Here is an 18,185-nt window from a genome sequence, read left to right on the forward strand (position 1 = left end):
AATATCAAATTAACTTTGTGAATGAAGAACTTACTGCCAGCATTTTAGCATAGATTAATATACTTATAAACTAAGGAAAATCAAGTTTCAATGTGAATTATAACTCTCAGATAGCTGACCAACACTGGGTCATGTTATATGGTTTTAACTAATGTACTTTAGAATTAGCTTCTGTGTGTATTTTACAGAGAATCGTTTACATTCATTACATTTTGTTATCTATACAAATATGTATAATATAACACAACATATGCTCGACTACCTTCGGCTACGTACATACACGTACCTATATGCAAAAGTGAGTGACCCAGGGTTGATCGCCGGAGGGTAAAACAAATAATGATATCAATCGGAGTTCCAGTGTGGGACGATCTGCTATTTATGCACATACATATATCTACATTTAAACAGCAATAAAGATTACGGTTTATTTTTTATATCATCGTTCTGTATTTTCTAATCCAATTATACTTGCCGTGCTCCCTCACCTTTAATACTCTTTCAGAACAATATCGAACTATAGTTATTCTATTATCTTTAGGTACATTTATCTTCCATACGAATAAATGGAGAAGCGAATACTTTCGTCGATTCGATGATAACTGTTATATTATTCTTCTTTTTACTGTACACTTTGTACGTTGTTCCATATATTGTTATAGATTATACACACGTTTAACAAGATTTGGGAATTGGAAATATTCAACTGATTTTATTGTTACTTTATTTGTATTTCTCGGTAAAGTACAATTCCCTGACAGTGTATTGTATAATAGGGGTTGAAAAAGTTATGTGTGCGAGTAAATTGGTGTTTGTGGCCTTTCACAAGCGATGGATAATGCAGTCATGGGTCGAGAATCGTTACGAGTACATCTATTATAGGGTTTCCGATAATCGATCGTTCTTCTGGGATAAGTGTTCTGACAGTCGTTGATTCACTGATTCGTAACAATAGCGAGTCGCTTTGAATCGGTCCTAGAAACGATTTCTCGCTTGCTTGAAATGGAGCTCTTGCTTTAAATTGTACCAGTCCGTTTCTTACAGATTTCCGACTGCTTTACTGCGTTTCTTTTTCCAACATGTCTCTCATGATTTTTTAAAACTAACGATATAAGTTAAAAATTTTAAATTTTCACAATGCAATATTGTTCCTGGTTTATCAAGGCTACTCTTTTCTCCTTATTCACTGAACCTCCTTTTTTTAATACACAGTTCTTTTCGAAATCCTTTTTTTCTTTTTAGATCATTATCGTTTTTATACAAATTCGTACGGTTTTTTCCTTTCCACCCCTTGGAGGTAACTTCCTTTGTATGTTCAAGGTTATTTCTGGGCTTCGTTCTTCATAAAATTCTATCTTCAATCCTTTCCTTTACGAGAACGTTTTAATTTCTTGTTGTTCCATCCTTCTCAACTGTAGAGATAAAATCCTTTTCCCATTTAACTTTATAACTATTATTCATTAAAAAATATAATTCCTCGTTTTGATTAAAATTTTCACAGTACAATTTTCGTGCGAAATTTCATGACTTCTGTGGAATCCTTTTTCCCGGTTGCAATTGTATTGTTTCAGGATATTCAATAAAATTTCATTTATATTGTTAAAATTTTTCGTTTCAATTACTTTTTATACTATGACTATTTCGCTGAAAAATTCATTCCTCGCTTTTTGATGTCCATTTATCTTCCACTCATGCTTTTTATTTTCGATTTAGCTTTTCGTTAATCTCCTTTTTCGTACTTTGCTCTCATGCAGCTTAACCGATTCTTCATGTGATTGCCATGAAATGAAAGTCTACGCCAATATATATCTCTCGGTGATTCTTTACAAAATGTTAGTAATTAAAATGAGGAGTAGACTTCGACCTGTAATTATGTAAGCTCTCAACATTTTGCCGAACAATAATAACAGCTCACTTTCTAGCTTCACGACATTGTGTAACACTACAATTTCCACGTTATGATGTCCAGTGTCACGATAGTGAATACCATAGTTTCCCACCACACTTCATATAAAGTCTGTTCTATAAAAAAATCAATAAACGACAAACTAATCGAAATAACGATTCTCATTCCCTACGTCTACATATATTTTCTAATAGATTTTATTCCACAAGTAAATAACTAAATACATATAATAAATGGAACACACACAACTCACGGGAACAGCCAGACACACGGCTGTTCTCGCGATACGCATCAGGCTAACAATATCACGCATGCTATCACTACAATTATAATATCACAACTTCCTTTCCGTCTCCTGCCTTTATCGTTATCATCGTCCCTCCCTCTCCCGGTTTAGACATTACGGCCCCACTCCAACCCTTCGACGGTATCGTTCCGTCTCGCTTAGTCGTGGTTCGGCCGTCTTCGTCGCTCGGCCACGCTCATTCAAGCTCGACGCGTTCGCGTCCCGAGCCGACTTGGCTCGATTCAGTCGCGGCCGACCCGCCACGCTGCAAGCTTTGTTCGATTTGTGCGCGCGCTTTCCACTGTTCGAAATTCAACCCTAAAAAACGATTCGTTCATTCTGCGCAAAGTACATTCAATATTACGTAATCCAAAGCCAAAGAATCAACCAAGAAATAATCTAGTGTATGTTGTTCGGTCTCCGACCCTTTCCGCGAGTTTCCTACTCTAATTAAAACGTGAAATTCGGGTTTGTTGTGTCTTTGACGTTCCCATGCCGTCCCCGAGTCGCGTGGATCCTCGCGGAAAGCACGAGAGAAGAACAGGTGTCTTCGTGTCCAGGTGAACATATTGGGTTAGTTTTTATTTGGCGCAAGAAAGATTATACAAGGTGGCAGTTGCAAAGGGTGATTGCGGTGAAATGAAACGTCCTGCGTTCAGAGACAATCCGGTGTTCGTGATGTTCGGACGGTACTTCGTGAATGATGATGTTTTGTGAATCGGAAATCGGTGTGAAGTGAAGTGGGAAAGATAGTGAATTCTTGTTAAGGCGTCCTGCGGAATCCTTGGAAGAAATTAAGTAAGTGACCTACGATTTTAGTTTCACGTATAGGACACTGGATTATAAAAATTTTTTTACGTTCACTGCTGTCACGTTAGCTGAAAGTACGGAAAACTCTGTTGTTACTTATGCATGAATTAGCACAAACGTGATTTGTCTTGACTACAACGGAATTGTACGACGAGATTTTTATTCACGCGTTACTCATGTCAGCCATGTGGCTTGTGTAACACGAATTCATGTAACGAGGAAGGTATTACCCCGCGTGATATGAGGTTCACTGTAAACGGCCGATTAGCATTCACATCTTCATTAATTATTCAATCACAAAGCATCAATTACGCGGCCGTGCACGTTTAGAAATAGCCTGTGAGGCTTCAGAGATAAAGTTATAGTTCCACGTGTTTATTGATTTTTATTGAAATTAATCCACTTACAGTTGAATCACTATTTAATGGTTTATTAACAGGAAGTAGAAGATAACTCATGGATCAGTGATTTTTATAAAATTCTGAGTAAGAGGAAGTTATTAACTGCAATTATAGGATTGATTATCATTCATCTGATTTATCGTATTGGAAGAAATTCTATTTTTAACTCTGGTAATTTGCATCCAGTGTCACGTATAGTAACACAAGACATAGTATTATATGTGATATAACAATGCAGTGGTTACAGACAACGTGAAAATACCAGAATTATAAGCGATTAAAACTATCGGTGGTACGGATCTGCTGAACACCTTATATAAAAAATTACAATAAAGTTTATGTACTCTCTTCCCCACTAAATTTCAACGGTGTTATCTCCACGTGTGCCTTGAATCTTTTCTGTTTGTTTCTTCTTCTTGTTTTTCTATTGTTGCCTCGTCCGCACAGTCAACACTGCTTACTTTTATCCATACTGCGCGCTCGAATAATGAGCAATTGTAGGAAACTCATCTCTTCGGATATCTAGAGGCTATTGTACGTATGAGAATTAGAACTGCTGGGATTTAGGCTCGTGTTCATTACACATATGTACACCGACTTGAACATAATGTCAGTGGATTAGTATGGATTTCTGCGATTTAATTACCGTGTCTCTTGAGTTGTAATCAGAATATCTGGCCGATGCGTACATGTAATTACATGTCTAACGATCGTGCGTTATTTCTCGCGCGTCTGTTAGTATTTCCAAACGGTACATGTTATTATTGTGAAGACTGTACATTGAAACCGGTAACTAGGATATTAAGGACTTTCGGATGTATTGTTTATTGAAGTACGTTATTAATATCTGATCAGGCCCTGCCAATTATTATCCCAAATCATTCTTCTTATTCATGCGACAGGAACGTATCTCAGTTTCACGGCGACTGAATTACGCCAATTGGAAGGAAGAAAGAAAGAAAGGTAGATCAATTGATCACTGCCGATTAATCGAATTGGTCTGTCTTAGAGAAGCTTTTCGCGAGGAGCGTGATTGAGAATCTGCTGGTTCTCTGGTCTCTGATTCACTGGGTTAGAACATATAGATGGGCTACGGGCCATCAGTTTTAGGAACGAGTTTGTAGTAAAGACAAGTTTCTGCGGGCATGCGATGGATCTGGACCATTGAATCGATTTTCCAGTGGTCGGTTCGCGCTTTTTGGTCAATGGTTTCGGTCAGCGTTCGGGGATCCACTCGCGGCCCAGATGAATTTCGTCCGTCCGGTTGCGTCGATTCCATTCGTAAAATAACGAATACAGGGAATATCGAGGTAACCGAGGATTTACTTTAGACACGTGAAATACTTTGAAGAAAATGGCAAGCTTTTACAAAATGTATACGTTCAGTGAGCGAAACAAATCATTTTACTTTTCAGTTCTAATCAGTGAGCGCTACTATTAAATGTAAATTCCTAACATGCATTTTTTAGACTGTTCGGCACAAGATTCTCAATCTTTCTTTCACAATTTGATTTCGTCCAATCAAATAAATGAATTCGAATCGATTGTAACTATAAGATATTTGTGCGTTCCGAGCAGAAGAACTGTAGCGTGGGAGAAAGATTCGATCAGTGGTTCCATTTCAACGAGGTCGATTCGAATCGAATAAAGCTCGATTTATTAGTACCTACGCGCGGAATCGGGGTTTCTGCGACCTCTTGGAGAAAAGAGAAGTTGCAGCGTCGACAGGTTTCGAAACGCAATCATTTCTCGATTATCTCCTCGGATTTAGCAATATTTTATTACTGAAATTCGACGAGATCTTTTTTAATGAGATTAATGAGATACTTGTATTTAAAAATGGCTAAACAATTTTTATGAGTCTTTATTGCAATGTAATATACATACAATACGTTAAAAATAATCATTTGAATTCAATTATTTACTTAATTACAAAAAATTTATTAGGATTCCTTATATGAATAAATTCTTACACTTGAATTGATTTTAAGAAACATTTATTTCCTTTTGTGCGATAGAACTTCTCGATTTTCTAAGCTGATTTAAATATCTCGGAGTTGGAGTGTTTTAAGTTTTATCGATAAAACTCAATAAAAGATCTTTAGATTTGATAAAACGTAGGAGGATTGAAAAAGAATATTGGATTATCACAGACAGTGATTTATATAATCAAGTTGATTAAATACGTCGAATTATTATATTTAGTTATTTATTCGCAAACTTTAGAAAATATCGAGATTCGAGGAAGATTAAAACCGTAAATTTAAAGAAGAGTCAATACTATAGCGTAGGTTGCGTTCGCGTTTCATCGTGATGAAACAGCACGAGCCGAATTTTATCAGGAATAAGCTGGGAATTTATTCAACCGTAATCGCGTAAAATGTTATTCGAAATAATCCACTGATAAACGCGACTGCTTTTCAACGAAATTTTCTGGTCTTTCCTCTTTGTTGATGGCAAATGCTTTCAAAATTAATTGCAATACAATCGCTGGGTAACGTTGAACGCAGAGCTTATTTATATTCAAATTTTGTATTATTTAAATGTTCTAAAGGAGATTGAACTAATATTATCTCAATTGCAATTTTGATCGTTCGTTTGTTGAATGAAATTGAATTAATAATATAAGAATTAAGTTAATTCAGATTGTATAATCATCTCTAAAAAATACTTGAATAAGCGTGTCAATTATTATATTCAATCTCGTCATTTGAAAATTGAATAAACAAATTCAACACGATTAGATAATTCGACTAATTATTTTGTAATAACGATGCCCAACGGGACGGTCACTCTTGCTGCATTAAAGGCCGCAAAAGAAATATAGAACAGGTGGACAAACGGTGACTGAGACACCTATTCTAGTTGTCACGCGAAATGCTGTCGTGATACGATCCTATGTATTCGCTAAACAGAATTTTCCTGGTGACCATCCGTAAACAATAACGTCGGCACGAAATATGGAACCACTTTCTGCTTCACATATTGAATCTTAAAGTCAGAATAATGATTCCCATGATTTCTGTGAATTATTACATGTGACTGTTTTACTCGTCTATAATTGACAACATTTTATTTTATTCAACAACAACGGAGATCGCTCAATGACTCGGTTACATTTCCTATTGTGTCTTTTGTTCCATCGCGAAACCCCGAAGGAAAATAACGAAAACGAGAAAAAGGAGGCAGGTTTATGTATTTGTTCTACAGGCATGACTTGTGTCTGCTCCAATCGATGAGATCTCCGCAGAGAAGTAATCTTTGTCGAATCCAACGAATCGCAGAGCCGCGTTTCCATTCTCCGTTTATTTCTTAGAAAGTGCTAAACGAATTGGCAAACGGGGAGAAGAAAAACTTGAACGCAGCTAAATGGCGCGGGTGGTTTTCTTTGTATGTGAAATGCGAAGTAATTTCTATGTGATTCTATATATGTATGTGACTTATAACGTGATAATTTGAAAAGAAAAAAAGCGAGAATTTCTTGGCTTCTAGTGCGAAACAAGTTTCAAGCTTTTAGATGTTTTAAAGTGGAAAGGTGTGAAATATTTCGGGCCTTTCGAAAAAGCTTTTAACACACGTGAGACTTACGTACTAAATTCTGATATAAGAATAATACAAGAAAAGTTAAAAGTCAAGAAGCATGTAAAGAATTGAAGGAAGCAATTATTTAGTTTCTCGTGTAGCAATAATAAATATAAACAGTACGTTAGGTGCATAAATGAATAATAAAGAACGTAAAGATGAAATGATATAAAATAGCAGGTATTTTAAAGATTAAATAATCGTTTAATGATTAAGGAAGGACGGCACATAAAGTGCCACTTCCATAAGCACATTGAGACGGTCTTAACGTTTAATCCGAGTAATTTAATGCTCGCTCTCAATCTTCCTTTTCCGTGAACCACGCGGATGATTCCGGATAGAATATAAAACGCGATTTACATTCTAAGACGCGGACAAGATTGATGCGCCGTGCAAGGTTGAGGCAATTTCGATTATGCAACGCGCGTGCCGCGCAAGAAATCCCAAATCCGTTTGCGGATTCGACGTCGAAACTAAATTCCATTTCCTTGATTCGATGTATATATTGATTAATTGCGGTTCTTTGAGCTTGACAGCTTTTCTAACTAGTTTTGGTGTCATGCTGATTCTTCTCGTCCTTTATTATATTATTTTCGTCGAAATACTATAATGAACATTGTAATCCATAATTATATTGGAAATTTGGAATCTTCTATACAAGGATAGTTAAGTTGCAAGATCTATTAAAAGCATTAATCTTCGTCTTGTAATCTATTAAACGATCCAGACATTTCTTTTCATAGTAAAACTGGATGATCCGCATCTTGTCTTCATCGATCAGAAACCAGCAGTGTTAATCGTGAGAAGCTTCGCTGTTCCATTAATCTCGCTTTTTCCTTTTCCATCTCCGCCAATTTGCCAGCAGCGTTCTGCTCGTCAGACGCGGCGGCGGTGCGACGTGTCAATTAAAAGTTTATTAATCTCCGAATTAATTCTCGTCACCATAGCCTGTACGGACAAAGGGAGAGGAACGCGTCGGATCGAGAAGGACGAAGGGCTTATTGGATATGAACCAGTTTTTTGCGATGGAACGAAGCAACGAACTCCGTAGTTATCGGACAATTATGGAAAACACGCGGAAACCGATATTACATGAGTCATAGTTTCGTGTGCTGTTTGACTGAATAATCGTCAACGAAACGACAGTTTATCACCGGTTGATAACGCCCGTGGTCGATTCGAACACATGTAGTATGTTCCGACGAGTTCCTGGCATATTTTCAATTTTTCTCATCTTCGAAACACCGAGCGTAGTACATTTGCTAAATTACTTTGAGGATCTTCTGGGAATTGCAGTTTTCCTTCTACAAAATAATATTCAACTGATACGTTCTTTTAAAGTAATTTTATTTAAGTATGCTATAAAAATTTTATTAGGTATTCGAAGTTAAACAAGCAGAAGAATGTATTTCTCGCAGAAAGTTATTTGATTAATCCTACACATCAGAGGGTTGATGGGCTAACTTCTTGTTCTCCGTTTCCAATTCAGATATCGTTCTTGCGCTTGGTGAATGGATGTACTAACCGAGGCTATTTAGGTATACACACATACTGGCCGACACGTGAAGTGCTGTTACCTCAAGTAAAGAACAACTTGCTAACTGTACACGGTCAGGGTTTGCGGCTAACCGAACGATCAATTTACTGCTCTTGGTTCTTGCCTGGAAATTGGGCTGCACAATGAATGGCTCATGATCTATTTTACGTTATAAATGAGTCTTACGATAGAAATACGAATTTATTTTAGTAATTTATTTATTAATTATTAATTTCGTTAACGTCAATAATTAATTAATAAATAAAATTGTTTATCGTAAAAACTTTTTCTTGGTCCTAACGGAAAATATTTCATACAGAACTTGTATCTTTAGCTGTCAGTTATAAATAATGTCCCATACAAGTTCTACTAGTACAAATAATTCACGAGTAAAAATCGTCAGGCATTCTTGAAATTGTCTTTCACCTCGATAGAAGCACATAGTGATTAAGGGCTCGTAAAAATGTTATTCCTGGTTTTGAAACTTTAAAGACGTGTCCAGAAACGATTTATCTAAATTTCAGTACGTCTTTACGGGTTTGATGTAAATAAAATTCATATTAACTTCGTTTTTATTGTTCGGAATTGTACGAAACTTGAGAGATATTCAAGAAGGATCCATCTAATTGTAAGTAGATCCAGATTGTAGTTTTTCGCTCACAATCAGTACCGTTTCTAAAGTCCAACCCATGCCTCATGAATTCGAGTTGAACGTTGTCTTTAAGTAGGTTCAGTCATTTGGTCAAGGATCGTGAAATAAAAATGCCAAGATTCGTTTTTATTAATCATAATTCAGCCACTTTTACATTGCATGATCGCATTTGGACAGAATGAGTTTTATATGACGTGATAAGTACAGACATGACAAGTGTTGATTTATTTTACCTTCACGATCCTAAGATACGTCTCTTCTATCTTCGTATTTAATAATATTCTTGCCTTTATATGAAAAAGCAATCGACGTAGACGAATCTCGTTATCGAGTCGTCGCACACAGTTTGATGCACAACCTTCGACAACGCTCGAAATAACAATAACGAGATGACGACACGTCTAGTCTTTTCACGCGAGGGCCGTGCAGCTCAGTGCGTGCGTGTCGTCGCGAAGCCGCCTGCCAAAACAAAAACAGCTGAGTGCTATCAATAAACATTGCCACGCGAATTTAATTCGGGCGCTCCGTTTACGAGGCCTGGACCTGGACCGATGAACCGTTGAGTCGTTGCACCAAAGATTTGCGAACGAATATCGGCCACTGACACTCAAATACAGGTGCTGCGCTATTTTCGTAGGCAATTTTATTCGACTTACTAAAATAGCAAAGAGGAATCAATTATAACTGCAAACATCTGATTTAGATAGTAGAACAATTTATTTTACAATCAGAATGAAGTTATCAATCAATTCAATGATTTCAGTATTTAACACATAATTAAAACATGAAATGAATTATCTTCACATTTATACATACAATACTTAAAGTATTTTATTTTAGATACTTGAAAACCGATTAGAAACATCTATTCTATTTATATTTCCTTCTACTTAAGATTTATTCACATAAAAAATGGATATAATAATTCACAAATCCATACTTGGTCTATAAATTTTGCTCTATCCCTTGAACAAAGTTCCCGCCGTTTCGCCCAACGGAAGGTTACGATGGAAAGTTTACGAAATTCCCATATATCAAACTTTCCCTCCCCATGAACAGTAGCCGTGTCGTACCATAACGGACTCGAACTTCGTATCAGTTTCATAGATTCCTAACTAATCTTTCACGAAAATTTCATTTCTCTTGCCCCGAAATAATCCTTCGGCCAATAATAATCTCTGGCCGTCGTTTATCACGAAACAAGGAAAAGCTATCCACTGCCAACAGACGGACATGACTTCACGGCTAAATGTATTTCCGTCCTCTTTCCACTTAATCTCGGATACAGTTAATAAGTCACGGTAATAAAATTGTTATCAAATCGTATGGGATGCCGCAAATTCAGAGACAAAATGCATTTAGCAAACAAACAATATATGTAGTAGAGAGCTGTCTATCAGTCTTCGATGTAAATACGATGTGCGTACGAATTATTTAATGTTTATGTAAAGATAAACTGCAGACCTCCGAGTATAATTTTTCTCACGCCGCACATTAGCTATGCAAATCAGTGGTCAGGTCATTTAGCGCTCGAGAGTCGTTTCTGAAAATAAACCGCGGCTGTTCGATTATCTGTACATACGCGGGCGTGTGCAGATAAAGAGAGGAGTGAGCAATTACGCGGCACAGCGCGGCGGCGGAAGCTGCCAAGTCGCATCGTACCGCGATATCAATTGCTACAAGATGTGCCCCGCCCGCTAATTGTGTCGGTCATGACATAAAATGATAGTCGTCCAGAATTTTCCCAGCCTCGCACCTCGAAACGGTGTTAGTGTGTTTCGCCATGGAAAATGATTACCCGTCCGCTTTCATTTTCCCTTGACTTTCATCAAAACTTCCCACGAGATGTTTGCTCCTTCAGTTTGAATGCTGTTCAATTTACTGCTCTCCAGGGCGGAATCCTTTATCATAATTCTGCGCGCATAACTTCTGGCTTTAATTTATTATACAATTGTTTCATGGAACTTTGCTTATCATTAATAATATTGAATTAATCAGGTATGAAGAATTTTTTATTTCACCTCCTCTATTTTTCAATATATAACTTTTCTCTGTTTGAAATTTTCAAACATTAATATTTCATTATTCTCGGTTAAATTTATTCACTCGGTAGCAGTTTTATTAGAATCATTCTCCTTCGTTTCCTGCATCCGTTTTTCGCTCTTTGCCCGACGAACTTCAATTTCAATTTCAATTCTTCCGTCTATTCTATCTATTTCCCTCTTCTCTTTCTAGCTCTGGTCTTTTATTTATTTTCATTTCACGCTTCCAAAAGAATTTCGCACATTCATTTCTCGCCGTTACATGTCCATTAAAATTCTTTCCATCGATATTCTCTATTCTCTTTTTAATGTCAGTTCTCTTCCACGATTTTATCCGTGGAAAAATTATTTTTCATTTTTCCTAAAAAAAGGACTAATTTAAGGGTACATATGTCTGTCATAAAAACAATTTTCTTTCACTCATTGGTACACAAAAATTTGTAATAAATAATGTAATAGTCGAAGGGGACAATGAAATAGAAACCCAGCACAAGAAACGATGTGTCTAAAAATTCCTTATAAATTACATTTACTTGAACGTGCAAAAGATCATTCTCCCAGTGTTTTAGGTATGTATAACGGACTCTAACACTGCACGTCGTTTGGAATTTCGATTATCGCGTGACGAACGACCGTGTTCGTTCGTTTCGCGGTGTTTCCGTTGCTGAAATTCGCTTCTCACGCGACACTCGTGACCGATTTAAACAATGTAGACCAGACAATTATTCTCTACGCCGCGCTGCGTTTCGTCTGCATCCACCCCGTCGCTGTTCTATCATTGCACGCGCCAGGAATTTGTTTCTGTCATGCAAGATGATGTTATTCAATAAGCACTCCAATTTGTTGTTACACGGACCACGTACAATTCGAATTGAGACGAAACGAAAGGAGATATGTTTGCACTGAGAATTTACTCTTACTGAAGGATTAAATATGTGATTAGAGACTAAGTATGACAGTTTGACTAATAATGTCAGGTTCAATTGATTCAATTAGGCTACTATAATTTGTCATAAAGCAACAATCTACTATTAGAAAAAGACAATCTACTATTAGAATGATATTAAGATTTCCGTACCACAATGTCTATGAATGAACTACTGGAACCTATTTGAACGAATCATTTATCACGTTCACTGGATCGATGGACTCCGTTCGAAGTTAGAAAACATTAATCATTCTTTTTACAAGTACAAATGATTCACATCGTGTTCGCAATTAATAGAAATCGATATTAAACACATTTATCCTGCCATCGGCGTCTCCAACAAATCACTTCTATCGAGTGATTTCTGCATTGAATAACAATCGGAATGAATTCATCGGAAGCATTAATCATTTTACCTTTCAAAATAGCTGGTATCTATTTCTTGTTAGGAAGTCGCTCGGATCGTCATTTTTTTTTTACAAATATCGACATTTACGCTCAATTTACAATTAATGAACGCCCTTATCGTAGGCCATTGATATATTCAATAAATGACTTCTGAAAAATGTTTGAACATAAGCAAAAAATAAATTCAACAACTACCATCATAGAACACAGCAGATCTCAAATGTTAAATGATACAGTTCAATCATGTAAAGAACGATTGAGATTCAGAGGTATTTTTGCGGTGGCGGAATCGTTGATAGGAAAATAGGGAGCGGGTGGTTCGCGTATACGTCTCCGGGGGGTCGTTCTCCAGCCACGATATCACAATGATAAATCATGCCTTTCGTATGATTTATTAATCCTCGGTTGTAATAATTCTCGGTCGAGATCAATTTATCAGTAAGTAATCTAAATCGCGGTATTCCCGTTCGAATGAATTTCAATTGATTTATCGTCCGGAGTTATTTCCATTAGCATTCGTGCTTCAAGTTTTATTGTTCTCCACGTTTTTATTATTCGTTTCATGCATTTTCCTCGACGCGACGGGCTGAATCCGACCGCGATAGGCTCCCCTTTTATGTACCCGGCGACGATCGTAAATAACAGACTTTTAATTAACATTGACATAACAGTCTCGTTCGATTCAACGTTTCGTAATTCGAATTTGGAGAACGTAAATCTTTAGTTCATCCAGATGAATGACTGATGCTTATGCATTGATGGAAAATTAATAGATATAATTATTTCAATGATTTTATTGAAATATTTCTATTGGAATGTTTATGGTAGAATAAAGTCGAGGAGTGAGGATGCTATATTTTTTTTTTTATAGAATATATGTAGTAGAGAGCTGTCTATCAGTCTTCGATGTAAATACGATGTGCGTACGAATTATTTAATGTTTATGTAAAGATAAACTGCAGACCTCCGAGTATAATTTTTCTCACGCCGCACATTAGCTATGCAAATCAGTGGTCAGGTCATTTAGCGCTCGAGAGTCGTTTCTGAAAATAAACCGCGGCTGTTCGATTATCTGTACATACGCGGGCGTGTGCAGATAAAGAGAGGAGTGAGCAATTACGCGGCACAGCGCGGCGGCGGAAGCTGCCAAGTCGCATCGTACCGCGATATCAATTGCTACAAGATGTGCCCCGCCCGCTAATTGTGTCGGTCATGACATAAAATGATAGTCGTCCAGAATTTTCCCAGCCTCGCACCTCGAAACGGTGTTAGTGTGTTTCGCCATGGAAAATGATTACCCGTCCGCTTTCATTTTCCCTTGACTTTCATCAAAACTTCCCACGAGATGTTTGCTCCTTCAGTTTGAATGCTGTTCAATTTACTGCTCTCCAGGGCGGAATCCTTTATCATAATTCTGCGCGCATAACTTCTGGCTTTAATTTATTATACAATTGTTTCATGGAACTTTGCTTATCATTAATAATATTGAATTAATCAGGTATGAAGAATTTTTTATTTCACCTCCTCTATTTTTCAATATATAACTTTTCTCTGTTTGAAATTTTCAAACATTAATATTTCATTATTCTCGGTTAAATTTATTCACTCGGTAGCAGTTTTATTAGAATCATTCTCCTTCGTTTCCTGCATCCGTTTTTCGCTCTTTGCCCGACGAACTTCAATTTCAATTTCAATTCTTCCGTCTATTCTATCTATTTCCCTCTTCTCTTTCTAGCTCTGGTCTTTTATTTATTTTCATTTCACGCTTCCAAAAGAATTTCGCACATTCATTTCTCGCCGTTACATGTCCATTAAAATTCTTTCCATCGATATTCTCTATTCTCTTTTTAATGTCAGTTCTCTTCCACGATTTTATCCGTGGAAAAATTATTTTTCATTTTTCCTAAAAAAAGGACTAATTTAAGGGTACATATGTCTGTCATAAAAACAATTTTCTTTCACTCATTGGTACACAAAAATTTGTAATAAATAATGTAATAGTCGAAGGGGACAATGAAATAGAAACCCAGCACAAGAAACGATGTGTCTAAAAATTCCTTATAAATTACATTTACTTGAACGTGCAAAAGATCATTCTCCCAGTGTTTTAGGTATGTATAACGGACTCTAACACTGCACGTCGTTTGGAATTTCGATTATCGCGTGACGAACGACCGTGTTCGTTCGTTTCGCGGTGTTTCCGTTGCTGAAATTCGCTTCTCACGCGACACTCGTGACCGATTTAAACAATGTAGACCAGACAATTATTCTCTACGCCGCGCTGCGTTTCGTCTGCATCCACCCCGTCGCTGTTCTATCATTGCACGCGCCAGGAATTTGTTTCTGTCATGCAAGATGATGTTATTCAATAAGCACTCCAATTTGTTGTTACACGGACCACGTACAATTCGAATTGAGACGAAACGAAAGGAGATATGTTTGCACTGAGAATTTACTCTTACTGAAGGATTAAATATGTGATTAGAGACTAAGTATGACAGTTTGACTAATAATGTCAGGTTCAATTGATTCAATTAGGCTACTATAATTTGTCATAAAGCAACAATCTACTATTAGAAAAAGACAATCTACTATTAGAATGATATTAAGATTTCCGTACCACAATGTCTATGAATGAACTACTGGAACCTATTTGAACGAATCATTTATCACGTTCACTGGATCGATGGACTCCGTTCGAAGTTAGAAAACATTAATCATTCTTTTTACAAGTACAAATGATTCACATCGTGTTCGCAATTAATAGAAATCGATATTAAACACATTTATCCTGCCATCGGCGTCTCCAACAAATCACTTCTATCGAGTGATTTCTGCATTGAATAACAATCGGAATGAATTCATCGGAAGCATTAATCATTTTACCTTTCAAAATAGCTGGTATCTATTTCTTGTTAGGAAGTCGCTCGGATCGTCATTTTTTTTTTACAAATATCGACATTTACGCTCAATTTACAATTAATGAACGCCCTTATCGTAGGCCATTGATATATTCAATAAATGACTTCTGAAAAATGTTTGAACATAAGCAAAAAATAAATTCAACAACTACCATCATAGAACACAGCAGATCTCAAATGTTAAATGATACAGTTCAATCATGTAAAGAACGATTGAGATTCAGAGGTATTTTTGCGGTGGCGGAATCGTTGATAGGAAAATAGGGAGCGGGTGGTTCGCGTATACGTCTCCGGGGGGTCGTTCTCCAGCCACGATATCACAATGATAAATCATGCCTTTCGTATGATTTATTAATCCTCGGTTGTAATAATTCTCGGTCGAGATCAATTTATCAGTAAGTAATCTAAATCGCGGTATTCCCGTTCGAATGAATTTCAATTGATTTATCGTCCGGAGTTATTTCCATTAGCATTCGTGCTTCAAGTTTTATTGTTCTCCACGTTTTTATTATTCGTTTCATGCATTTTCCTCGACGCGACGGGCTGAATCCGACCGCGATAGGCTCCCCTTTTATGTACCCGGCGACGATCGTAAATAACAGACTTTTAATTAACATTGACATAACAGTCTCGTTCGATTCAACGTTTCGTAATTCGAATTTGGAGAACGTAAATCTTTAGTTCATCCAGATGAATGACTGATGCTTATGCATTGATGGAAAATTAATAGATATAATTATTTCAATGATTTTATTGAAATATTTCTATTGGAATGTTTATGGTAGAATAAAGTCGAGGAGTGAGGATGCTATATTTTTTTTTTTATAGAACTTCTTTTATAGACAAGATAAAATTGGCAAAGGTCGTCTTCGTTATGAAACACTCAATTATTGTTAGATACGTAACGCTGGAGGCTGCCTCTGCGTATCCACTTGTTGCTTATCTTTTTATCGCATCACCGTTGCGTACTATTATTGTGTAACATCCATAATAAAATACATATAATTATAAATACCATATTGTGTAGCATGTATAATGCCACATAATTATAAATATAATACAGTTTTTAAAAAGCGAGAGGATTTCTAATTAATAAATATCGAACAAATTATAAAATCGAGACAGGTAATTTCTGAAATTGAAGGCCCAATTAGGGTCCGAAGTAACAGGGTATACATATTCTTTTCTCATACTAATTAATTCTCTTTTCATTTTCCAAGGCTTGTCAAAGTTAGAAAATATTTTTTCCCGACTTTCTTCGCTGTCTCTCGACATTTGGAATTCAATTCTATGCGATTTTGGCTCCGCGGTTGCGCATTATTACCGGCACCTTCACGGCTTGGATTAGAGTCGGATTAGGGATGTATGAAGCCGAGGGTTTCGGGCTACGGACTCGCAAGCCCGTCCTGATTAATCGTAAAACTTGGTTTATCTCACGAAACCGTCAAGAAATTCGGTGAACACCTGTATAACAGTTTCCCACCACATTTCACGTTCATTATTACTACTTACACGTGTTCTCCCATTGTTCATTAGTGATCATTTCATTGCTACCCGAATGGACTTGAATGTTTTGCAATTCAAGTGTTGCAGAGTTTCTTTCAGTAATATTTTATATGAGCTTTTAGAAATCAAGTAAAATATACGTTTCGTCTGACAAGACAATATTTTATTAATTCATTGTTATAAGTTCTCCATTATCGATTTGAGCTTGTACACATATTTTTGAGGTATAGGCAATATTGTATACGATATTCTACACACAGTTCAGTTTTACGAGCCCTTAAAACACGGAATCTGATCGGATCTAGATCAGTGAACGGTTTGTTTGTTTATTTTGAAATGCAGTCAGTAATAAAGAACTTATTGTATACACTGAGATCGGTTCCGGTCGGATCGAAATAACCGGCGGGTATAGATTTTTCCGTAGCCAATTTACAATGCATATCCACTGTGTATACTCTAGCTCCTCTTCTTGGAGTATTTAAATTTATGATTCTGGCCGGTTCTTGCGAGATGTATCCCGAATTTGCATTCGCTGCGTTCGACTTTTCCGCGAGCCAGCTATTCAAATAAGATACAGTTTTTAATCATTTTACCAACTTCCCTCTTGCGGCTATATGGGTAGTACAAAGTAACCGTAACTGATTTCTTGTCCCTTGTATAATTTATTACATAATTCACGACGGCGGTTGTAAAAGAAGAGAAGAATTTCNCTTGCTGATTTTCAATACTGCTTAAGCCTTCAGGAGTTATTTGTTAGGAATAATAATATTGAAGATTTAAATGAAGTTTGTTATCTTCAAGGTTTGCCAAATTTAAGAAATTTATGGCTTGGTGAAAATCCTTGTGCCGAAAAAGAAGGGTACGACACTCGTACGTCTATTCAACGATTTAATATTTACTTGAATAAATTCTTAAATAATGAGTTTGTGTTTAGGTATAGATTAGCTGTTCTCAGAGCTTTGCCAAATCTGCAGAAGCTCGACGATGAGCTAGTAACACCCGAGGAAGTACAAACTGCATTGATAAAGGGCCGCGTTTTGGTTCATCCTCTTGATGTGTACGCTTCTCCACCACAATCCGATGCAGTTAGTCCAGAAGTAAGATCGCTTGTAAAATTATGCTTTGTAATAGATAGAAATCATTCACGACATCATTTTAGTGTATAATATCTTAATTTACTTGATTTCATTAATGATACATACGTAT

At 36.6% G+C, this 18,185-nt stretch overlaps 1 protein-coding gene across 1 annotated transcript in view; it reads left to right on the forward strand.

The window, feature by feature from the left end:
- LOC108629181 (protein tilB homolog) overlaps positions 1–18,185 on the forward strand; it is a 24,498-nt gene that overhangs the window by 4,850 nt on the left and 1,463 nt on the right. The window contains exons 2-3 of the mRNA XM_018031663.2: positions 17,675–17,838; positions 17,914–18,076. Coding sequence (XP_017887152.1) covers positions 17,675–17,838; positions 17,914–18,076 — 327 coding nt within the window. The remainder of the gene's footprint in view (positions 1–17,674; positions 17,839–17,913; positions 18,077–18,185) is intronic.

Source organism: Ceratina calcarata, unplaced genomic scaffold, assembly GCF_001652005.2.
Source record: "Ceratina calcarata isolate Rehan_Ccalc_2016 unplaced genomic scaffold, ASM165200v1 scaffold555.2, whole genome shotgun sequence".
In the NCBI taxonomy this organism is placed as follows: Eukaryota; Metazoa; Arthropoda; class Insecta; order Hymenoptera; family Apidae; genus Ceratina; species Ceratina calcarata.